Source organism: Chiloscyllium plagiosum, chromosome 19 (assembly GCF_004010195.1).
Source record: "Chiloscyllium plagiosum isolate BGI_BamShark_2017 chromosome 19, ASM401019v2, whole genome shotgun sequence".
In the NCBI taxonomy this organism is placed as follows: Eukaryota; Metazoa; Chordata; class Chondrichthyes; order Orectolobiformes; family Hemiscylliidae; genus Chiloscyllium; species Chiloscyllium plagiosum.
The window spans coordinates 14,678,711-14,704,657 of record NC_057728.1 but is presented as its reverse complement, the minus strand read 5'-3'; the positions used below and the strand labels follow the sequence as shown (position 1 = coordinate 14,704,657).

General features: G+C 38.9%; 1 protein-coding gene across 2 annotated transcripts in view; it reads right to left on the bottom strand.

Annotated features, from left to right (window-relative positions):
- wasla (WASP like actin nucleation promoting factor a) overlaps positions 1-25,349 on the bottom strand; it is a 75,110-nt gene extending 49,761 nt beyond the window's left edge. Inside the window, exon 1 of one of the 2 annotated variants that reach the window (XM_043709143.1) lies at positions 24,963-25,349. In XM_043709143.1, the coding sequence (XP_043565078.1) occupies positions 24,963-25,076 (114 nt within the window). In that variant the 5' untranslated portion in view covers positions 25,077-25,349. The remainder of the gene's footprint in view (positions 1-24,962) is intronic. The other variant, XM_043709144.1, reaches the window with a different exon arrangement.
- Positions 25,350-25,947: the final 598 nt, after the last annotated feature.

The window sequence follows — 25,947 nt, the reverse complement described above, 5'->3', positions numbered from 1 at the left end:
ACAAAATTATGAGGGGCATGGATAGGATAAATAGGTAAAGTCTTTTCCCTGGGGTCGGGGAGTCCAGAACTGGAGGACATAGGTTTAGGGTGAGAGGGGAAAGATATAAAAGAAACCCAAGGGGCAACTTTTTCACGCAGAGGGTGGTACGTGTGTGGAATGAGCTGCCAGAGGATGTGGTGGAGGCTGGTACAATTGCAACATTTAAGAGGCATTTTGATGGGTATATGAATAGGAAGCGTTTGGAGGGATATGGGCGGGTGCTGGCAGGTGGGACTAGATGGAGTTGGGATATCTGGTCGGCATGGACATTTCTATGACTCTATTTAGAGAAACAATGTGACAAAGTGCCTTAAACTTATCCAGAGAGTAATGGCCTATGTATGAAACTTCAAATATTTTCTACTTTATCTTTTGCAATTTTGGATATTTGTGCTGGATTCTCCAGATAAAAAAACCCAACCCACAACTGGCAGACAAGACGCCAGGTCAGTGAAGGAATAGGAAGTGTATACTAGACATATCTGATTTGTGTGCATTGGCTCATCGCCCAGATTCAAACATAAATGCTGAGAAAGAATTAATGCCAGACAGACTTCTGCACGGTTGCTTCTGCCCAAATCACCACAAGAAAACCATAACATATACTATGGAAGATTTTTAAAGAAACATTTGGTAACCTAAGCAAGCAGTACAAACATAAATTTAGCCTCATTAAAATCAATTTAACATAAAATTTAGAGAGGTTGATATGATTGTGTGTGCATAGCAAATAGTCTCAATAGTTTTTAAGAAAGCCATTCTGGATTATTCTATGATCTGAAGTATTGTTAATATCAGACCGGGTATTAATACAAGCCACTAAAATCTTTCAAAAGATTAACGTAAGTAGGAGTCATCACTTGTCGTGTTGATAAAAAAATTCAGAATACAATTGAAAAAGATTTTTAAAAAAAAACAGATCATCATGTAACCTAACTTTAACCACAGAAAATGTTGGAGAAACTCAGCAGGAGAAACAGAGTTAGTGTTTGAGATTTGTAGTAGTCATATTGGACTTGAAACGTTAAACTTGGTTTCTTTCTCCACAGATATTGCCAGACTAGCTAAATTTTTCCAGCATTTGTTTCAGATGTCCAACATCGGTAGTATTTTGCTTTTATGTATATATTTCAACATTTGCTGAAACAATGCTATTGCCAAAAAAACGTCTGAGAAATAGAGAAAACAAAACTTTGACCCGAAACAGAACCTTCAAGTCACGGTTTGAGAACGAACTTTCCTTCAGTAATTCCCAATCAAAACAATTTCTTAAAGAATGGTCACTGCTGTTACTTAAGCAAATATAACGACCAAAGCACATGGGAACATCCAACAAACAACAACACTGTTTTGGGAGCTCTTGCTGCTACAAGAATGTCAGGATGCAAAGAACTTGTCAGAAGAGGTCATTTTCAGAATGTGCAAAAGCATCTTGCATGCTCAATTTCAGGAAGAAAAGAACCTCAAATTATCACCTCAGTGGAGAAAATGGGCAATAATTTTGTACTGTGATTTGCATTGGGGCTTGAATCTACAAATTTTGACTCAGGAGTTCTAATCAATTGTACCAATCTGACACCTCAAATTGGAATTCTCGACATCACAGACTTAGTTTTAAAAATAGCCCACTCTGCCAATATGTTCACCTCTGAGGATGAGGTGCAGGTTAGAGATAGGCTCGTCTCCAGGTGGATGGATGGCAAGGCTGGCGGCTGGCATATTAGTGACAGTCAGATTGCCCCAGTCCGAGTTGTTTGGCTAATGGCCCAGCATCAGTCTGTTTGTACAGTTTGAAGGTGTTTTTTAATTGTTTAATCGTCAGCTTTATGAAGTGATGTGGAGGTGTCAGTGGACAAAGCCAGAAGCTTCTCATATCTTACTCTTTCTTTAACACAATTTCAAAAAAAAAGGATTTAAGCTTTCAGTGATAAAATGGTTAATAGATATGTTTGAGTACACTATCATAAGTTATAACATGGTACATATTACCCCCGAAGAGATTTTCAAAGCCTACTTGCTTATTCTTTTCAGTTTCAGAAGATTTTAAAGTATTGACAATTATTATATTATGGCTCATTGTTTCTCTGCATTAGATGACTTCTCAGTGGAATACAGCAATCTTGCCTGATGTAAACTTGATGCCTGCATGGAACTTTTAAACTTGTATAGTTTAAGCAGTTAGTGCAATTTCAAAGGTGTCCTATGCCAACTCAACAGAACCAGTTCCTAGCTTAACACAGTGTGGCTGACAATCATTAAGGCTTACCAATAACTTTGACGGACAGCTTGGTTGCCACAGGTATCCAATAACAAGACATTTAGCACTTATTGTATTTTAATTTTCCACACAACACCCGAGTGGGTAGTGGTTTTAGATTCACAGAATAGTGTTTAGTAAATGGGCCAAATCAAAGACTTAAATACATCAGTACAAGTTATCACTTTACATTTTTAAGAGAAAATGAGTGGGAATCAATAACTTTGTGCACTAGATAAATGTCTGCCCTCACTGTTTTATAGTTTACTGTTCATTTAATTGTTTTGCTCTACTATGCCAAGAATACAAATTCATTTCTCTTTTGAGATGAATCATCATATCGTGACACTTGCACATTGTAGTGGTTGGATCTGCTGCCTTGCCTTTTACGAACATTCAGCGCCATTAAGAAGGAAAATGTTCATTATATATTGTGGATAACATGTACAGGATCTGAAAGTGATGTCAGCACTTGAGCTCTGTGGTTTGGACTAAATCACCAAGGTTACCAGATGGAAAAAGGATGCCTGATACAAAATTCTTAGCCCATGGCTGCACAAGGAAATCTGGTAGAGTAGTCTGATGTAATCATATTAGTTTTTACAAGGTATTAATAATGATGGAAATTTAGCCACTTGCCTTTTAAAATTACTTTTGGTGTTTAGAAGCTGATTCAACACTTTTCCTCGAAATAAATCTCTAATTTCTAGATGGTAAATGTTAATTTAGTAAGATTTAAAGATTTAACCTGTATCTGAACCACAATATCTTACTTCCACATCCCTTAAAAGCTTCATCCAATGAAAATATATGAGTTTTCAGTTTGTCAACTGCTCAAACTTTCAAGTTGTTAAAAGAAGTGTTTCCCAGATATCCATTAGCCAGATTTTAAATTTCTTTTTACAGACTCAGCATCTAAGTGACACCATGTGACTGAAAAATGAAAACAATCTTGATTCTGCTTAGTAAAAGAAGGCTTTAATTGAGTCACTAAGTACAAGTGGCTTAAAATTATTTCCAGTCAGAAGCCTGATTGAACACAAATGATGTTGGTAATCTACAAAGTTGGTGGGAGGTGAGAGAGAGGAATAGAAGAGTGGCAAAGTACTTCTGAGTGGACCAACTAATGTGCGTGAACAAAACATTCCAACAACAGCACCAAATACTTGTACTTCAGAACTAGCCACACATCCAGCAAACCTGTTCCAGTACAGCTAAAATACAACATCTACCTGATAATATGGTAATTATAGAAATGTAGGAACAGGATAGTAGTTATCTGAGCAAATGAAGCTTTCATATAAAACACATGCTTTCTATCCTGGCATTTCTTTGGTGAAAGACGTATTACTTACCAGCATAGGCTTAACTCAGGATTCAAAACTTGCTGCCTGCCAGATTGATCTGGGAATTGGTTATGTTGTTATCTGAAGAAAGACACCCATGTTTCTGGGGTGATATTTTTCTGTACATTTCTTACTGGATTTATACTCATCACATTTTTCTTGTAAGCACTGAACGTATTAGTGGACTGTTCAACCAGCTGAATTATCATAGTTATGCAGATGCCCTTATCTACCCATCTAGTGTAGCAGGGATATGGGATAGAGAGAAGGATTGAGCACTCAACTCCTTCTCTTTGTCAATCCTTATGCCTGTGGTAACAGCCTTATTCAGTATCCTCATAGTCAATGTCATCTGGAGATCTTGGCACCATTATGGCAGCCTGGTATACATTTGGCAGTCAACCACATTATGTGCAGCATCCACTGGCTGAGCACAAAGTATTATTGGCACAGATTGTCAAACCGTGGTAAATAATCAGTCCTTTCAGATTGAAAAGCCACTTAGGAGAAACAGGAAAATAAGGCAACAAAATCCAAGGAAGGAACAGGAAAAGTGAAAATTTAAATCCATGTCATCAAATGGCTTCATTCTGGATCAAATTCTAGAGTAAGACACGGTGGCAGAACTACAAAGGAGGGCCTCTCAATGCTCATGAGGGGCCACTGTTATAAATGAATTGCAGTTGTAGCTTTTGCTTGCTCCAGTGCCAAGTTTGCTTGCTGTCACTCCTTTTTTCAAAATGCCACCTGCCGTTGAGTCTTTGCTACTACTCGAGCTGGTGGTGCTTGAATGGTTGCTGGTGAAATAGGTTGAATAAATAATTAGGAGGGATGGTGTAATGAGGGGAGTGAATGTTCTGCCAAAGCACTGAGATGAGAAGGTACAGCGGACAGTTAAATAGTTCATTTAGAGCTGGATTTATACTCCTTGGAAGTTATCAAATAGTTTAGCCAGTAGAGGGCATCTTGATGATATCCCTGCCAATGTGCAAGCTAAAGTCAGAAGTCACACGTTATAGTCCAATAGGTGTATTTTTGTCAGGTGAAGTGCAGCATGTCCATGTGCAGGCTAGCAATGGGGATGTACAGCACGGAACCAGGCCCTTCAGTCCTTGATGTCTCTTATTTTGCTGGCTAGGAACAAGAGCAAGAATAGGCCAAACAGCACGTCAAGCCTTCTTCAGTATTCTAGATCATCTATTTTAATATCATTTTCCTCTGTATTCCTCATATCCTTTGATGGCATTAGTATCGAGAAATCTACTGATCTCCATTTTAATCATTTGACTGAACCTCCACAAGCCTCAAGACGAGAAAAAAAACCCAAAGATTCATCATTCCAGTTTTAAATCCTTAGGAGACCGATTTGCCTGTTTCTAGATCCCATAGCCACAGAAAGCATCCTTTCTACATCTCCCTTCTCTAGCACTGAGTTTTATAAATTTAAATGTGATCATTTCATTTGTTTTACCCCTAGCCCCCTCAATCTTTCATAAAACTATCTTTTCATTCTAGGAATTAACTTGGTGAACCTCAACTGTACTCTATCTTTGGATAGCATATTATTCTTTAGGCAAGGGACTAACAATGCACACAGGACTAACAAGGAACAGAGGAACAGGAGTAGGCCATTCAGCCCCTCAAGTCTTCCATTCAACAAGATCATGTTGATCTGTGGCCTAACTCTATATTCCTACCTTTGGCCAATATCCCTCAATAGCTTTGCTTAACAAAACTTCATCCCAGATTTAAAATTAACAACTAATCCTGCATCCATTGCTATTTGCGGAAGAGAGTTCCAAACATCTATTACCCATTGTGTGTAGAAGTGTTTCCTAACATCTCTTCTGAATGGTTTAGCCAGAGGTTTTAGATCATGCCTTTAGTTCTAGAGTCTCTAAGCAGCGGAAACAGTTTATCTTTATCTACCCTGAATTGCCTTGATATAGCCTGTTCAAAAAAGCAGGACAAGTCAAATACAGCCATTAACTGCCCTATCTGTGCGCACTCAATAAGACAAGTCATCAGAAAGGTCTCACTGATGGTGTCATCAAATGGCATTTGCACAGCAAGGATTTGCTCACTGACATTCAGTTTAGATTTCACTACAGCCATTCAGCTCCTGGCCTCATTACAGTATTAAACCAAACACAGACAAGAGCTGAATTCCAGGGAATATGGCATGTGGAGTCAGAGAACACAGAACAGTCTAGCACAGGAACAGGCTCTTCAGTTCATGATGTTGTGCTGAACATGATGCCAAATTAAACTAATTCCTTCTGCCTGTCCTTGGTCCATATCCCTCCATTCCTTGCATATTCATATGCTTATCTAATAGTCCCTTAAATGCCTCTATCGTAACTGCCTCCAACATTACCCTGGCAGCACTTCCAGTCTCCTACCATTCTGTGTTACAAAACACTTGCCCCTCACAGCTCCTTTAAATTTTCGCCCTAGTATTATACATTTCAACGCTGGGAAAAAGATTCTGACCATCAACCTACCTATGCATCTCAATTTTATCAGCTATCCTCTTAGCCTCCACCGCTCCAGAGAAAACAACCTGAGTTTTTCCCTCGCCTCTCCTTATAGCTCATACTCTGTAATCCAGGCAGCATCCTGGCAAATCTTCTCTGCCCTCTCTCTCCAAAGTCTGCACATCCTTCCTGTAATGTAGTGACCAGAACTGAACCCAAACTCTAAGTGAGGCCTAACCAAAAAGCTGCACCATGACAGCCTGACACAAACTAACTCCACAATCAACGAAGGCAAGCATGCTATATCTCTTCTTTGCTACACACTTCCAGGGAGCTATGGACTTGAACCCCAAGATCCCTCTTTACATCAATGCCATTTAGGTTCTGCCATTAACTGTATACTTTTCCTTAACATTTGATCTCCCAAAGTGCAGCACCTCACACTTACCTGGATTGAACTCCATCTGCCATTTCTCCATCTGTCTACAACCGATCTATACCTCACTTGTATCCTTTGACAACCTTCGACACTATCCACAATTCCACCAATCTTTGTATTGTCTACAAATTAATAGGAGTCAATAGGAAGTAGAAGGAAAACTCTTTGCTGGTTAGACACAATCATTCCTAGCACAAAGGAACTCAATTATTTCATAATTTGAGACACAAACTGGCACAAGATAACTTTGGCTCAAATAAATGAAGCGGGCCAGTAAAAGCCTTTTGATTAGGAGAGTGTGAACAAGCAGAACAATTTACCAACAGTCAAGACTAGATGTTTCAAGGATAACAGAAAACAAAATGAAAGCTCTGTATTTGGATGATCGTAGCATACATAAAATAAACTAATTGATTGCCCACATTAAATTAAATAACTAAATATGATTTGACATCTGTTATGAAGATGTGACAACATGGTGACAAGGATGGAATCATGAATACTAAGGGGTGGTCTGACTTTCAAGAAGAATAGGAAGCTAGATAAAAATGTAGGGGTAGCACAGTTATTCAAGGATGGCATTAGTGCAACTGTTAAAAATTACCTTGTTTAAAGAGATCAGGATGTGGATTTAATTTGGGAAGAGATGAGGAACAACAGGGAAAAAAAGTTACCTATAGGGTGGCCTACAGACTTAAAAAGCAACCACAATATAGGGAAAAGTATGTAAGAAATAATATTGTGTTTGTGATAAAGAGTCAGCAACAATCTTGTGTGTTATTCATGTATATATTAACCAGAAAATCAGATTGGCAATGGCAGCCTGACAGAAGAATTTATATAATGTTTTCACCTTTATTGCTGTAAGAAACTCATTCTGGAAACAGACAGAATGTCATACTGGACTTGGTACTGTGTAATATGACAGGTCAATATTAATGACCTGACAGTAAAGGCACCTCTAGATAACATTGATCATAATATGATCAAAGATTTCTTAAAGTTGAAAAGGGATCACAGTGTATCGAAGATTAGTAGGCATTAAAGGCAATTATGTAGGCGTTAATGTTGAGATAGCTGAAGTGAACTAGGTTAATTAGCTATGGGAATAGATCAATAGAGATGCGGTTACTGACATTTAAAGATATTTCAAAATACTCAAATATATTCTTACTTTGAAAAAATTTCTGAGCAGTGGACCCACTATCCACGGTTATCAAAACTGTTACACAAAACATCAAAATTAAAGAAAAAACAAAATTGTGCAAACATGAGTGATAAATCATATGATTGGTCAAAATATTAAAAAGGGAGAATAATGACAGGGTTAAATATGGAAAATAAATAACGGGTAGTAGTATAAGGGAAACCTAGCTCGCAACCTGTTAACAAAACTTTTTTTTTCCCTTTTTAGATAACGTTTCCTTTAGAAGTGAGAATAGAGAATTAACAGATAAGAAGGAAGTGACAAATGACATGAACAAATATTTTGTTTCTATCTTCAGTACAGAAGATACAAAACATTTCCAGAATAGTGGTAGAAGCCAGAGATGAATGTGATAAAACTACAATCACCAGGGAAGCAACTCTGAGCAGACTGAGGGAGCTGTGGGTTGGCAAGCCCCCAGGTCTTGATGGACTTCATCCTAGGCTCTTTTAACAGGTTCAATGAGCTAATAGATGCATTAGTGTTAATTTACCAAAGTTTCTGAGATTCTCAAAAGGTTCCAGCAGCCTGGAAAGTAGCATCTATAACCTCTTTATCTAAGAGCAGAAGAGAAGCAGAAATCAATAAATTATAGGCCAATTAACCTGATGTCTGTCATAAGTATCTTGTTAGAATTGATCATTATGGAGGTTAAGCCAGAAAATGAAGTTGTTCACTTTGGCAGGAAAAATTAAAAGCAGATATTAATACTAATATTATTCCAAGGTGCAGAGGTTCCAAGTGTTCTTGTTTCAACTCACAAGAAGTTAGTATGCAGGTGTGGCAAAAAAACAAGGTAGCAAATGGAATAATGGACATCAAGTTTCAGTCATACAGGGTCAAGGCCAAGACAGGACAAGACCATATGCTTATTATGTGTAGTTCTGGCCTATTTAAAAGGACCGTGTAACTGCATTCAAGGTGCTTTACAGGAGGTTAATTTGACTGATACTTGGGATGATTCCTGAAGAAGGGCTTATGCCCAAAACATCAATTCTCCTGCTCCTCAGATGCTGCCTGGCCTGCTGTGTTTTTCCAGCACCACATTTTTCAACTCTGGTCTCCAGCATCTGCAGTCCTCACTTTCTCCTGATACTTGGGATGAGTCCATTTTCTTTAGGAACAAAGGTTAGGCATATTGGGCTTGTTTTCACTGGAGTACAAAAGAGTGATTTAAATGAAGTACATAAAATCCTGAACAATCTTGACAAGGTGAGCTGGCAAATGATTTTCCTATTGTAAGTCAGTCCAGAATTTGGGTGCACTGATTATAAGTTAGGAATTGTCCTTTTAGGACTAATAAGGATTCTATTTTTCCTCTGAGGTTGAGGCACTTTGGAACTATGCCTCGGAAGAAGGTGGAAGCAGGATCATTTAATATTTATAAAGTGGAAGCAGATTGATTCATGTCAGGCAAGGCAATCCAGATTATCCAGATAGTGAAATTCAAAAATTTCAGCCAGTTTTGAGCGGCACATCTCTCCTAATGTACATGTTTATATTTCAGTTAAAATAATTCTTGCATCCTTTTTTGGAAATTCACATGTGGGACATGGGCATCACTGACTGGCCAGCATTTATTGCTTGTCCCTAGCTGCTTAAGATGGTGGTGAACTGCCTTCTTGAACTATAGGTGTGCTATATGTTAACCTACAATGCCATTAAAAGGAGGGAATTCCAGAATTTTGATCCAGTGACAGTGAAGGAACAATATATTTCCAAGACCGGATTGTTATTAGCTTGGAGGGGAACTTGCAGATGCTGGTATTCCCAGGTGTCTTCTGCCCTTGTCCGTCTGGAGAGGTGGTCGTGGGCTTGGAAGGTGCTATCAGAGGATCTTTGGTGAATGTCTGCAGTACACTTTGTAGATAGTACACACTGCTGCTACTGAGCATCAGTGAAGGCAGTAGGTGTTTGTGGGTGCGATGCCGTTGAAGCAGACTGCTTTGCCCTGGATAATGTCAAGTTTCTACAGCATTATTGGTGCTGCACTAATCCAGATAAATGAGGAATATTCTATCACACTCATGGACAGGCTTTACTAAGTCGGATGGTGGGTTGCTCACTGCAGCTTTCCTATCTTCTGACCCCTGCTCCTGTGTCTATTGCGCTTATGTGGCAAGTCCAGTTGATTTTTCTGGTCAATGGTAAGCCCCCAGGATGTTGATAATGGGGTATTCAGTGCTGGTACCACTTAAAGTATCTGGAAGATCAGTTATTTGTTTGATGAAAATAAGTGCTTAATGGAGTTGAAAATAAAGGGATTGCGAATACCCATCATATGTCAGCACTCATGATTTGGAAGCTCATTCATGCACATATAAATGTGCACATACTTGCAACCAGCATACAGTTAGAGATGAGGGGGTTTGTGGTGCAGAGGTAGTATCCCAACCTGCAAGCCAAATAGGTCCAGTTTCAAGATCCCCTGATCCTAAAGTGTGTCACAGCATGTCTGAACAATTGATTCAAATAACTACAAGCCGCAGCTGACTGACACCATAGGGTAATCTGCACATGCACAGGCTGCAGTGGATATACTTGCTGGGAAACATTAACTCTTTCTCTACAAATGCTGCACAGCTTGAGCATCTGCAGCATTTTGTTTACATTTCAGATTTTCAACATTTGCAGATTCTTGCTTTTGAACTAATATGCTTAAGTTGTGTGATATGACCAGCATTTATTAATTATGGTGGACAGTCAATACTGTAGTTATTCAAAATAAGGAGATCTTGGTAGATAGGTGATATAAAAGCTTCTATTTGAATCCAAGCATGTAAATTGTTTAGATTAACAAGCAATCTCAAAGCAGTATAACTCTCACTGTGATAATACATAAAATATTGCTGACATTTCAAGCTTTTGTAGGGTCCAGGGATTTTCAATTATCTGGCTTGGTGAGAAAATTTAGCTTTAATTTAATTTAGAATATGTTATCAATATGATTATATTAACATTGCATTTATCTTAAAGATTCACTTCAAGATTCAAATCATTCAGAATTACTGGTGGAGCTCCTGAGGAACCATCATCAAACCCTTATTTATGCATACCTGCATTGGTGTGGCTTAAATACAATACAGTAAGCCACAGAGCAAACAGTCATATCCTCAAGCAAATGTCTTCATTTAACAACCTAGATTTTCTTGGATTTCAAATTAATGTGGGATTACCCACCATGGATTGATGACTATGGTAAAAAGAATGCTTATAAATGAAAATCTGAGGCATTTTGTTTCAAGGTTCCAAGCTGTGGTTTGAATATGTGCAGCATATGACAGGAAATCTAGGAGGCAGATGGTTTAGGGAGGTTACAAGTTGCTCAGTCTCAAAAGTGCTGAGATTACATATATACGAAGTGTGTCACCAACGACCTACTGAATGCAAGTTCTAGCTCAACTGACAAATAGATCATGTTTTTCTATTTCACTACATCATTACTTTATTTATTTACTTTTGACAATATATCTCAAATGCAACTCGCATCTCAAAAGCTGTCCAGAAACTTGACTAAGTTAAAAATCACACAACACCAGGTTATAATCCAACAGGTTTAACTGGAAGCACTAGCTTTCGGAGTGCTGCTCCTTCATCAGGTGGCAGAAACTGGACTTCCTCTGAGAATGTTTCAGCATCACTCCAAATGCATGCTTTAGTTATATTCAAATCAATAAATAATTCCTTCCTTCTACTAATGCAACTTATTCTTTTGTAACCCAGCTTTCTCCACCTTTTGCATATCTACCACTTCAGTCACTTCAGTCAGTATATTGCTCATATCCAAATTTACTTCCTTTATTAAAACACTTTCAACACTGATGATCATCCATAATCCATTAAATATCATTCAGACTAACATTTGTTGTCCATTCATTGCACTCTCTCTTAATATTTCCTTTAATAAAAATGCAGAAGTACAAACACAGGTATCAAACAGCAGCAGCCCCAGACTCTCTTCAAAATCATTCCAGGTTCTGACTCATCACATGCTATCCCAAAGTACAGTCATAGATAAAAATCACCAGGTTATAGTCTAACAGGTTTATTTGGAAGCGCTACCAAATAAACCTGTTGGACTAAAACCTGGTGCTGTGTGATTTTTAACTTTGTACACCTCAGTCCAACACTGGCACCTCCAAATCATGACTACAGTCAGAGATATACAATATGGAAACAGACCCTTTGGTCCAACACGTCCATGCTGATCAGGTATCCTATACAAATCTAGTCCCATTTGCCAGCATTGGCCCATATCCCTCTAGACCCTTCCTATTCATATACCCATCCAGATGCCTTTTAAATGTTGTAACCTTACCAGACTCCACCAGAAGCCTCCACCACTTCCTCTGGCAGCTCATTCCATACATGCACCACCTTCTACATAAAAAAAGTTGCCCCTTGGGTTCCATTTAAATCATTCCCCTCTCACCTTAAGCTTACGCCATCTAGTTTTGGGCTCCTCCATCCCGGGGAAAGACCTTGCCTATTTACCTTTCCATGCTCTTCATGATTTTACAAATCTTTAAGGCAATCCCTCAGTCTCTGACTCTCCAGGGAAAAAGCCCTAGCCTATTTAACCTCTCCCTACAGTTCAAATCCTCCAACAACTGCAACATCCTCGTAAATCTTTTCTGAAGCCTTTCAAGTTTCACAACATCTTTCCGATAGGAGGGGAACCAGAACTGCATGCAATACTCCAAAAGTGGCTGAACCAATGCCTTATACAACTACATGACCTCTCAACTCCTATACTCAATGCTCTGACTAATAATGGCATGCACACTAACTGTCTTCTTCACTATCCTATCTACCTGCAACTCCACTTTCAAGAAATTATGAACCTGCACTCCTAGGTCTCTTTGTTCCGCAACACCCCCCAGAACCTTACCATTAAGTGTATAAGTCCTACCTGATTTGCCTTTCCAAAATGCAGCATGTCATTTGAATCTAAATAAAACTCTGCCACTCTTTAGTTCTTTTGCCCATCTGATCAAGATTCTGTTGTATTCTGAGATAACCTTCTTCACTGTTGATTACACCTCCAATTTTAGTGCCATCTTCAAACTTACTAACTATATCTCCTGTGTTCACATCCAAATCATTTATATAAATGGCAAAAAAAAGTGGACCAGCACTGATCCTTGTGGCACACCGCAGGCCACAGGCCTCCAGTCTGAAAAGTAACTGTCCACACCATTCTGCGTTTTCTACCTTCGAGCTAGTTCTGTATCCAAATAGCTAGTTCTCCCTGTATGATCAGAGGCCAATCATCACTGTAATTGGCCACTCATGAGGAAATCCTCAAGTCTGATTAATCTAATAACCTTCAGCTACTTTTCTTCCGTCTAATGCCAAGAGTGATTCTAATGGAGCATAAACCAACCTACAGCACAATTTAGATTTTGGTTGATTGGTGTCTGGCATTGCACATTGCAAGATAAATGATCATTTGAAAAGATAAATTATCATTTCAAAAGACAAATCCAACAACCTCACCATGACCTGTACCAGCACAACAATCAAGTCTTCCCACTGCATGTCTCTCTAAATTTCTGTTATCACTGTATTCCAATCATGGATACAATGCTGAAGGAAGGGTTGGTGGTTGGGGAAACAAAAAAAAGAGAAAAAAAATGTTGTAATTGAAAATTATCAATTTTTAAAAATAAATTTAAGTTAATCACTATTTAAGTATTATATTAGTAAAATAAATAGTTATTCCAATTCAAAGTTTGGGTGAAGATTTGTAGCTCGGGTGCTCGTTGTTGTGGTTCTGTTCGCCGAGCTGGAAATATTTGTTGCAAACGTTTCGTTCCCTGTCGAGGTGACATCCTCAGTGCTTGGGAGCCTCCTGTGAAGCGCTTCTGTGGTGTTTCCTCCGGCATTTATAGTGGCCTGACCCTGCCACTTCCGGTTGTCAGTTTCAGCTGTCTGCTGTGGACAGCTGAAACTGACAACCGGAAGCAGCAGGGACAGGCCACTATAAATGCTGGAGGAAACACCACAGAAGCGCTTCACAGGAGGCTCCCAAGCACTGAGGATGTCACCTAGACAGGGGACGAAACGTTTACCACAAAAAATTCCAGCTCGGCGAACAGAACAACAGTTATTCCAATTGTTAAGTGTTCATATAGAATTACCCAAACACAAAGCCAAAATGATAAAGTATGCCAGGCATAATGAAGTAAAGTACCGTTCTGATAGGTATTCCAAGGTTCAGGGCTCACGTTCCACTCCAGGACACCAACACAAAAAAAATGAAAGCGCAGTGCAATACGCAGTGCATAGGAGTGCTGAGGTGTCAGACATGCCTTCTTTTGGATGAAACATTTAACAGTGGGCCCTCCCCTCTCTCAGGTGAATGTAAAATATCCCATGGAACTATTTTGAAATGGAGGAGAATAATCCCTGGTTCCCTGGCCAACATTTATCCTTTACTCAACATTACAAAAGAAAAATCCTGGTCATGATCAAATTGCTGTTTGTTGGGAATTTTCTGCACACAAATTGGCTGCCAGGTTTCCTACATTAAAGTGATGACATTTTCAAAATACTTCACTGTCTGTGAAACATTTTTGGAATATTTGGTGGTCAAGGAAGGTACACAAGTACAATTCTTATGCTTCACAGAGGGATTTTTCCTATTTTCAGTATTGCTTCCGAAGGACAATAATCCATTGTGCAGTCAATATAGTTAAAACAAAAGAAAATGTACATGTAATCAGGATTTTTCATAAAACCACTAGCTTAGAGGAGTACATCCTGTGCTTTGGTTTTGGATGACAGTTAGGATGACAGTTAGAATCCATATCTAATTACTTTTTTATTGAACATAAGCATTCCTAAATATTAATATAGGTACTTCCATTTAAATAAATGAACACTTGGAGCGCGATGAGTGATAAAGCTATTGTCATCTGAAAACTTTTAGCACTAGCAGCGAGTTTCCCCTAACAGAATAGTGGCATAAAGATCAATGTTCAACTTCCTTTTCATAACCACAAGATATAATATTTCTTAACATGCAAGAACACAATTATGCCATACTACACTATAAAATGCACAAAGTACATCAAATGGTTTCAAGATTATATATCAGTGGTCAGAAAAAGGAACTGAAAACACCACATTTTGTGTCAATTGCTAACCACAGCAAAAATAATTCTCAGACATGAAAAGCAGTACCTTTAAAACAGTGTGTGCGCGCGCCTGGATTATTAAATGCTGTTAATTCAATTTACACTGTAAACTCATTTATGCTACCTGATAATTTAGAGTATCATTTTCTAACAAATCAACATATTGCCTGTAGAAAGTCCATATTAAAACATGTTGAATGTGCTGATATGACTTCCTATTCAATCAAAAGGTAGCCAATCACAAAGGTTCTACAAAAAAAACTCTTCATAGGCAATGAAGGGGCAAGGAACTGTATTTCTGGAAGGGGAAAAAAAGCAAAGTTATTCCCTTTCTAACCACGTTTCCTGAATAATAAATTAACACAAACATTATCTTGGAATGCATATAATTTAACAAGTGTATAATAAGCCATCTCCTAGAGTGTTTCTTTTGAAAACCATTTTTTATAAAAAAACAGTAAGCATTTCAACTTCAAAACCTGTATTACTACAACATTTGGCTAATAACTGAAACCATAAGTATAGGCAATAGTTCCCAACCTTTAGGAGTGGCAGCAATAAGAACAGGATGGTCAAGAACAAGGTCCTGTGCTACAATCTCATGTAATCAGGTGATGCATCCCAAAAGCTTTCTTTCAAAGGAACTATGCTAATTTAAATTGTAAATTCAAAGAAAATAGGTACACAAATACAGCCTTGCATAGAACATTAGTGGTCACTATGTACCTGAAACTGCTCGTGATCCACTTTCACTTCCAGAAATCAACAGGAGTTCAAATAACACAACCTGCAGTGGTTAGTTGAGTTTACTGTCATTCTTACACTCTCTACCTGCTCCCTTAGTTTGACTATGGAGATTCCCTCGTTAAGTACTCCAATTTTTACTTTCAATGTGCAAGACAGGATAAACAAATTCTTATCAAATCACTGTTCTGCTGACTTTAAAATATCAGGTAAGGTTTTGCAGCACAAACTGCTTGTAACGTTTAAACACAGACCTGAGATGTCAAACTAGAATAGAAGGCAGGATCGTGCAGTCTGGTGCTTCATGTGGTTCATCAGTGTCTCATTTGCAATTTCAGTTTTCTGGTTTAATCAGATTAATATGAAAATTCTCTTTAGAAAACTTACATCAAGAAAAGTCGAGCTTTTTTATTTAAATAAAAAAAATTAAACATTATGCTGCATTTTAATTTCAAATGACTAAAGCAAAACATTGTGTTTTAAGCAAACATCCAGGTGTATAATTATACTATAGTTATTCTTTAAGCCTTTGCTCCAAGAAACAGGCTTTACAGTTGCAACCGTGATTGTTTCTAATTTACCTCCGAGAGCAAATCCTCCTGATGCGCTGTTAGAGGAAAGAAAAATCACAAGAATCAACAGGCAAAAAAATTGAGTTGGTTCTACTTAGCTTAAATTATAATGTTTTCAATGCGGTTTATATTTTTGCTCTCGATGCATTCACAATAACTACATGCATTGAATTTATGCAAATTTTGCATTCTACCAGAAACACTGGAATGTGCCAAGTATTTGGTTAAGAAATTCCAAACCTTTTTGCAACAGCGAGTAGTTTAATCTTCAGCATTTTGTTTCAAAAGAGACTCTGAAATAAAAAGATCTATTGGTGACCCCTGCGATAAATTCTGCTTTATTTAAACAGGCATTTCAGAGCATCATCCTCTATAAGAGGATCTGTGACTTGCACAAATAGTGAAAGTATACTTAATTCCTTAATTAAATCAGATTGAAGAACTAATACTGAGCAGTGCAGAACCTGAACCAGAAGTTGGAATGTTTAAATTTAGTATCAAATCACAAAAATATTGAAATAGCAGGAAAGAACTTTGGGATTGAGAAAACGCTAAAGGAGTGTGTAAAATGCATCATTTTTGTAAAGATATTTTAAAACATTTTTCCAATAACAATTAAATCTGAAGGTATAAAATTCAATGGCTGGAGATAATTGCCAGTGCCAGAGCATTTGAATATATTTACGACTTGCCACATTGTTAGAATGTACTTCAATCTTTCACTTAATTCAGTTCAAATTCTTTGAACTTCATATTTATCATTGAAATCAGCAACTTCACATGTTCCACTATCATGACAAATCTTCTTCCTGGTTTCCACATTTATCAGCAGTCAAGGTGATGACAATTGTTATTTTTTCTGCAAAATCTGGGCCACTGATCTAGATCATTCTGAAACTCCCTGACACTTGACAATACTCAAATTCACTCCAGTGTGTGCCTGATGGGTCAAGGCAGCAACATTTTAAGAGCATTAGGGATGGACAATAAATGCTGGCCTAACCAGCAAAGCTTACATTGTGTACATTAATTTTTAAAACGTTCAGCAACATCTACACATCTGTCTAAGCACTATTCCCAGTGCTTATTTTGGCCAGGTATTTTTGTGTCAGAAGCAAAAGAGCAGCTTCTATCTCCAAGCCACTCCATTCAAAACATCAGTTCAACTAAAAACCAAGTGATATCTTATAACTTTCTCCCCTAATGTTTTCTCTCCTAAGCCAATTTATTTTTCCATTGTTAAATTTTACCACTAATGCCCAATGTTCATTAGGTTGTTGTCGCTTCATGGATTAGGGAAAAAAATGTTATTAAAAGCTTTCTGGAAGTTTGTATCATTGGAATTCCAAACATTCATTAGGGATTATCAGTTTCTTAAGTAAAACAAGGTGGATCAGTCATAATCTGCTTCTGAAACCAAGTTAGGCTGCTCCACTCATTTCATTTATTACTGAATGATTAATCATTCAACAGACATTTCAGCTTTTAACAAAACAAAATCACCCTCACTGAAAATAAACATCATATTTTGACTATTATCTCCAATCTAGTATTTGCATATTTTGCTTGCAAACCTACTTAACACTCTTGGTCTACAGCACCAAACTCTAGGGATTTATTAATTATGAGATTGTAATAAAGCTTAAAAGTACATACAGTCCTTGCATTTATTTGTTGAATGTGGCTAATACTCCTTCAGTGTTTTAGCTACCTTGTCATCGATTCAATCCCATTTCCATCCTACATGAGGCGACTGACTGTGTGGAGTTTGCACGTTCTCCCCGTGTCTGCGTGGGTTTCCTCCGGGTGCTCTGATTTGCTCCCACAGTCCAAAAGATGTGCAGGGTCAGGTGAATTGGCCATGCTAAATTGCCCATAGTGTTAGGTAAGGGGTAAATGTAGGGGTATGGGTGGGTTTCGCTTCGGCGGGTCGGTGTGGACTTGTTGGGCTGAAGGGCCTGTTTCCACACTGTAATGTAATGTAATCTAATCTAAATGAATCTCAAATCCTGTTCAGTCACCCATTTTTGTTATACTAGTTTAATATTTTACTCCTGTGCACCTTCAAAGCTTTGTTTATTCTTCCCAATGACAAATTCACTTTGGAGGTGAGTGAAGTCAAACAGTCCAGAATCATTTTGCATTGTTACTGTCTCATGTTCAAAAGCCATCAAAAATATTTCTTTATAGAATTATGACAACAAAATGCAAAGTCAGAATATTTCCACATGTATAGCTTTCGGTGAATGCTAGAAAACAAATTCAGAGCTTAAGACATAAAAGTCTCCACTTATAAATGGAAAGTAAAATGATAAATTGTTTTATGTACTTATACCTATTTGAATTTAGGAATGCACCCAAAACAATGCATTGGTGAAACATTTAAACTGTAAATACATATGTACAATAGAAATTACAGAAAATCTATTGCAGCCATTTAGTTTTAAAACTCAACTTCAGTTGAGTTTTGGCAAAACCAAATATTAAAACAAAAAGTAAACAAACTTTTAGAAAAATCACCAATTTCTTCAATAAGAAATGAATTGACATGCCCCAGTGATGTAATGTCAAAACTAAGTGTACAAGCTGTACAATAATTTAACTCTGCAATTAAATTGTCACAGATGATTTATCAATTGGGAGATGCTGCACTGAGAAACAAAACTTAGCTAAGTAGTTTTAATATCTTACTGTATATTTCTCTCTATAAATAGAACTGGTAAATGAGGAAAGATGAATTCCACTTAGGACATTTTGCAACACCAAAATTATATTCAAATAATTTTTGCCCACTAAGTGCATATTTCATACAGATGACAGAATAGCAGGCATAATGTTACAATGGGCTGCACCGCACAAATCACCGACAGCGGATTCCGTTTTTCTGTGACTGAATATTGACATAAAATCTGAGAAGGATGTTGCATGGTTTGCTAATAGAGCTTTCAAGGGGTGTGAAGGAAAGCATGCAAAACAGAATTGCAGCAAAAGAAAGCAGCAAAACAAAAAGCGAAATCACTTAAGCGAATACACTTAAGACAGCTGATCAAGAGACAGACATATCAATGCAAGATAAATGGCTGAATGCGAACGGGGTTCAGTAGAAAATCTTATTTGATTGCTGATTGTTTCCCTGGTTTAGGGAAGTCCAAAAAAACAGCAAGTCAACTATGAAGACAGTAAAAGTCACTTTAACAAGATAGGATGATTGACATTTACACCATGGGACCTTTGAATACAATTTAAGTTGTAATGCTACAGTACAATGTGATAAAATTCACATTTAGAAAATGTACATTAAGAAAACAATTATATTTGATCTAAAACCAAACTATATATTGAAAAATACATAGTTTCAGGATTCCATTTCAAATTAACCAAAACTTCAATTTTGAGACTTCTGATCTGAGGAAATGTATAATATTCTCAGCATACGATTGCTTATAATAAATCTAAGTCCGATAAAATGGTTCACATCTATCTTAAACATGTCATGTTTACATTAGGTAAAGCAACTATGATAAAGTAGATTTTGTGACTGTTAGCTACCTGAAAAGCTTTACTTTCCATACATAGCAAAGCCTATTTTGACATAGTGACACAGCTAAAAGTATAGTCTCTCCTCCAGCCCCACCGACCTTCAAAGTTGCCCAATCCTCTGCAACCTTTCAAATGCCAACTTTAGTAAAAGCGCACACACTGAAAACAAGCAAAATCAAACTGAAATCAAGAGACAGCAGCAACTTTTATTTGCATAATTAATGTAATAATACACCTAAGGTACTTCACGGGAACATCATGAAACAAAAACAAATAGACTATACCAAGAGGTACAGAGGTGTAAGGAATGTTACATCCTCAGGCCAAAGCAGCTGGTGCATCTATTAAAATTAGGTATGTGTACAAAGCCAAAACTGGAAGGACACAGAGGTCTTGGACAGCCGGAATTGGGGAAGAGGGGGTGAGGGAGAGGTGTTCAGAAGTAAGGAGTTGGGCCATTGCTTAACTTGGAGCCAATGCCAGTCAGCATGTGCAGAGATGTCCTGTGAAAGACCTGCTGTGCCTGCAAACACAAAGCAGAATTTTAGATGACACAAAGTTTATGGAGGGTACAATATGACAGACTGATCAGAAGTGCATTCATACCGTTAAATGAGCACTCCATCAGGTAAGCAGAGGCAGGAGTTGAGATTCTGGAAAAGCACAGCAGGTTTGAGGAGCAGGAAAATCGATGTTTCGGGCAAAAGCCCTTCATCAGGATTCCTGATGAGGGGCTTTTGCCCGAAGTGTCGATTTTCCTGCTCCTCGGATGCTGCCTGACCTGCTGCACTTTTCCAGCACCACTCTAATCTTGACTCTGATTTCTAGCATCTGCAGTCCTCACTTTTGCCTGAGCCAGGATTGGAGTCAGGTGATGTTATGAAAACAGGGTTTTAGTAATATAGGTCAGAAACTCATTTACAGTGTCTAATATGACAACAAGCCGCCTGCTGACAGTCTGGTTCAGCTGCTGTTGGTACAGAGGAATGGAGTCTGGTAAGGCAAAGTTGAGAGCCAAAGACAATCCATAGTGGGAACTCAAGACAATCCTTTCCACCTATCCAAAAATCCTTGGAAAGAATTCAAGCAGTCTGACAACTTAATGACAGTGGAAGGGGTTAAGAGAGATGGTGCTAAGGTACAGCTTGGTGTCATCAGCAGCATAGATGTGGAACTTGGCATCATACTTTTGAATGGGGTTATAAAGGGGCAGCTCATAGATGAGATATGGAGGAATGGTAGGTTGCACAAGTACATTAAAAATGAGAATGTGGATGTGGGAAGAAAAAGCATTGGAACCTGCAATGAAAAACAAACTGGCAAGTGTAGTCCTATTCAGCTGAATAAAGCTGGACTGGCACAGGTAGAATATAGTACAGTTAGCTGTGACACACATTGAAAAAAGACAAAGTATGAAAGCCTACTTTTGTCACTCTCAGTTTCTTATCAAAGTCACAAAGAGTATTTAAGTATTTTCCTTATCAACTCCCCTTCTCCTCAACGTGGCTAATTAAAGGTTCTCTTTCTCATCCACACTCGAAGATATTCAGGGGAAGAAAAAGAAAAGAAAAACAAAATTAGCAAAAGTCTCCGTCAACACATGGCAAGCGTTGTGAATGAAAAATAACTGTATTCCTTCTACCAAGGAACGTGAAAATCTAGGCACCCATTACAGCAGAGAGTATGCCTGAAAGTTCCCCTCAAGTGACTTCTTTTAATTTCATTTCACTGCCCCCCAGCATGTAATTACTCCCCAATCTCCAAATGTGTTTAATCTAATTGCTAAATTTCTTTGTGACATCCCTATATGTAATACACAAGGAAAGCTATTGACATTTTGAACAAGTAATGGGTGGCATGTTACAGAGATTATGTTGTTAAGGATGAAGGGGACAAAGACTTTAGAGGAATTTGAAGTCAAGAGTTGAAGATTTTAAATTAACATATTAGCAATGTGGAGGATGCAAGTTATAAGACAGCAGGCTACATGAAGATACTTCAAAGCAGCTAGGTTTTGGAAAAGTTGAGCTCGAGGATTGTGATAATTCAACAGGTTAGGGAGCACCAGAACCAATTAATGTTTTGAGTGTGAACCCCTTAAAAAGAGAGAGAGATTTAGGGAGAGAATCCCAGAGCACGATCATTTTCAGCTGCAATGAATTTCTCTTTTTGTAAAATTAGGTGTGAAGCTTTCTAATGTTTCAAGCATTTGGCTCCATTCGCAATCTTTTTAGAAACCCATACCTAGCCCACAGCAAAATATGTACTTGGTTTCAGCTGACTGTGGCAGTAGTATTTACACGACATAAGCAGTTCAATAATGACCATACCGAACAACAAAAAGATTTTAAAAACCCAATGATTTTAATGGCATCATCATTCCTGGGTGCTCAGTAACAAGATGGGGTCAGCACTTCACTGGATCAGTTATATTGACACTGGCAGCAAAAGCAAGGCTTGGTTGGACCTTCAAAGTATATTTACAGGTTCAAGTTAGCAATGTCTTGAAACATTCATCAACCCAGGATAGCTACAGTAATAAGCACATCCAAGGTCAACAGCATTCACTGTTTTGATTGGGGCCTTTGGTACAGTATTCACTGTCCAAGTATAAGTATTCCTGAGTACTGTGAATGTCATGTTCACAATCAGCAGTTGCAAATATTACTTCAATATAAAATCACAAGGAACAGGAACAGGGGTATGCAGTTTGGCACCTCTGTTTTATCATGACTCATCCAACTGTGGCCTTAAGTCCACTTGCCTGGCTGTGCTTCACTATCCTTGGCACATTTTAGATCAACCACCCCATCCTTGCAAACTACAAGAAAATAAGCAATCCTGAGGAACCAGCATCACTTCCAAGTTCTCTTCCTCATTACATATCATCCTGACTTGGATACAGACCACCATTCTTTCACTGCTGATGGGTCAAATTCAAAAATTTCCTGCCCTAACACTATCGTGGGAATATCACAACAAAGTTTGTTGGACTTTGTTTCCCAGCACCAACTTCTCAAAGTGTAGTTATTTGATAGATGCAGCTTTACCAATGTTGCCAACATCCTACAATTACAAATATATGCAGGCTTAAATATTAAACTGTTTTATTCTTCAAATGCTGATGAACTTGCTATACATTAGTAACATTTCATGTTTTTGTTTAATGAGATGCATCCTAGCATATAAACTACTGAATTGCCTTCCACTGAACAGAACACTCTCCAGCCATGAATTGAAAATATCTTATCTTAGCAATCTTCAGGTTCTCTAATACCAAACTCCTTATCTTGAGTTCACCAATGGCTATTCTTTTATTCCTCAATTACTTCCCTTTACCTCTTTACCTTTAATAGGCATGCCATTTTTGCCCCATTCTCAAACTTTACAATGCTGGCAGGAATGAAAAGTCTCTTCCACCATTTACTTTATTCAATTTTACTGCTACCTTGTCAGTGGAGCGTTTCACTCTTTTTTCCAAGGGTATAGGGATTAAGTGGGAAAGTGGATGTGATCAAGAATCATCTACATTCCAACTAAATGCAGCAAGTTCCAGAGCTATATAACTGACTCCTATTTCTTCTTACTCATGATAGTTTTCTTCTTTCATATTCTAGAAAGCCAGAATGTACTCAAGTCTACAAGGGAGATAGAAACATACAAAGCAATCATGCAGCAGTGAGGGATGAAGGAGCAGCACACCAAAAGCTTGTGATCACCTGTTGGACTATAACCTGATTTTGTGTGACTTCTGACTTTGTCCACCATCCAACATCAGCATTTCCACATCTTAACTGCTGGAGTAGGTTAAGAATTACGAGGAAGCAAGGAGGTAAAGACATTGACAAACCAAGGAACTATCCAGGCAGATGAACACAGCTAAGCAGAACCCCCTTGAACCTTCACCAATGTCACACAAACAAAGTATATTCCAGGTAGGTAATGAACAAAATTCTAACGCTTTCCAGGAAATGGTCAAAATATGAGAGGGTACAGGAGGTTGTGGTCAATGAGCAGTCAAAGAGGTGATTGGAAGAATGGAAATGAAATACAGAGCGTGAGCTGAAACATGAGTGTCTTGTAGGATTGGTGAACTAGAGGACTAAATAAAGAGAAGACAAGATACATTCCGTGGGTATGTACAGTACGAGGGGGAAGAGAGAGATTCGGTTCAAGTTCATCTCCAGATCATAAGCAAATTTGAATATTGTCATCCATGTAGGACTCTCCAAAATCCATGTCAGACTACACGCTTACTATGTATGGATGCAGAAATAATATTTATAGACATAGGTCACATGTTTTACAACACTGTGCCAGACAATTAATGAAGCACCATATAGTCATTTGATAATTTTGCAAACTGCCAGAGTACAAAAAGCTTCAAGTTGTACATATTTTAAACCCTATACTTTATAATGACATCTTGCATTTTAAACAAACAAACTGTTTAAACAATACATTCATGAAAACATACAAAACACAAACTGCAAGATGTGGAAATACTCCCTTTTTGCTTCCAAGAACTTAAGAAGCAACCTATAAGACTGCTTTCCTGTTGACACAAACACAACCCAGGCGAAATGTAAACTAAAACTCTGTAGAACACACTTTAATGCCAACTTCCTTGGAATGTTAAAACTTTACCTATATAATATGTAGTGATTGGTTTATAGTTAATAAAATTTATTTTTTTTTCGTGATAGTCAACAAACACACTCCCTTGACATTCAGTGAACAACTAGAAGAATCCTTCTGTCAAAACATCAAGAGCTCCAAAAGGAGTGCTCAAAATTATTCAATGGCTTTATGAGGATTTCAGTAAAAACACAAATCGTGCGGGGCGTCCGTGTTAAATACTTCCAGTTAAAGTTGCTTAGAAAATTGGGCAAAATAGTGTTGAGTGTGTCCCACTCCCACCCTCAGAGGTGCTCCTCCTTGCGTAGAGTAATTATGAAACTGAGCTGATGAATCAAGGCAGGGCTTTTCGCACCGATTCCAGGGAAACGGGAACACGGGCCAGGCCTGATGGCAGGCCCCGGGCTCCCTTCCGTATCAAGCCCCAGGACGTGTCGGGGGGTGGGTAGGAAACCGGTGGGCGATCCCGCTTCCCTATTCGGCGTTGATCTACGGGCAGGTAGCCCAGAGGGAGGGTGACAAGGGGCCCACCTCTCTCGGAGTGCGGGCTTTACTCACCAGGCATTTCCTCCCGAGGCAACTGAAGAGCGCTTCGTTCTCCTGCGGGGTCAGCAGCATTGAGCCGACATTGTTGGCCCGGGGCCGGTTGCTGCTCTGCTGGTTGGAAATCATTCTGGACTCTCACGGTCGGTCGCTCCCTCTCCGGCCTGTGTGTCGCCTCTCAGCTGCGGCGCATTGCGGACGGTCGAATGAGAGCAGGCGGGTCCTCTTCCAGGGCAGTGCGGTCCCGCGCGCGCGGGGGGGAGGGGGCGGGTTATTGGTGGTAGGTGGGGGACTGGGGCGCAGCCGCTGTCTGTCTCGCTCGCGCCCCAGTTCAAACTTGTCCCTCAACTTTCAGCCCAACGGAAACCAACATGGCTCCCGGAGTACGCCATCCGGTACACCCCGCCTCCTCCCTCCCTCCCCGGAGGAAAGCTGCAAAATGTAATTCCATCTCTACGCACCGCCCATCGCAAACGACGCCTTCCCCATCCCTCCTAAGCGGAGTTCGAGCCCGAGTCCCTCTGCCATTCGGGTTTGTCTTCGCCGCCCCGCTCGGAGCGAGGGAAAACTGCAAGGCATGGCGTCGGCGGATCCACACCCATTTGCGGGTGGCTCGACCTGCTTGACGCACCGGGGACAGACTTCATTCATTTCAAATGGGTGGACTTCCAGCGCTGAGCTAGCAGTGTACTTTTGTTAACTTGATAGCTCTTACAGAAAGATGTTTGGACGGTCACCGAAACCGGAACCCGAATATTTCCAAAAGTCAGAAAGCAAAAAGGCGGTGGGGTGGCTCTGTTAATGAAGGGTGTCCTGAGCTCGAAAGAGCAAGATGTAAAATCGGCTTAGGTAGAACTAAGAAAGGTAAGAGTTTGTTATTTTGGAATAATTTACAAGTCAGTAGCATCACTAGGGAAGAGCATACATGAATAAATAAATGGCGTGTTTAAGTAACAGTGAGTGATGTTCATGTATAAAATGGCTAAATTGACAGGGTAAC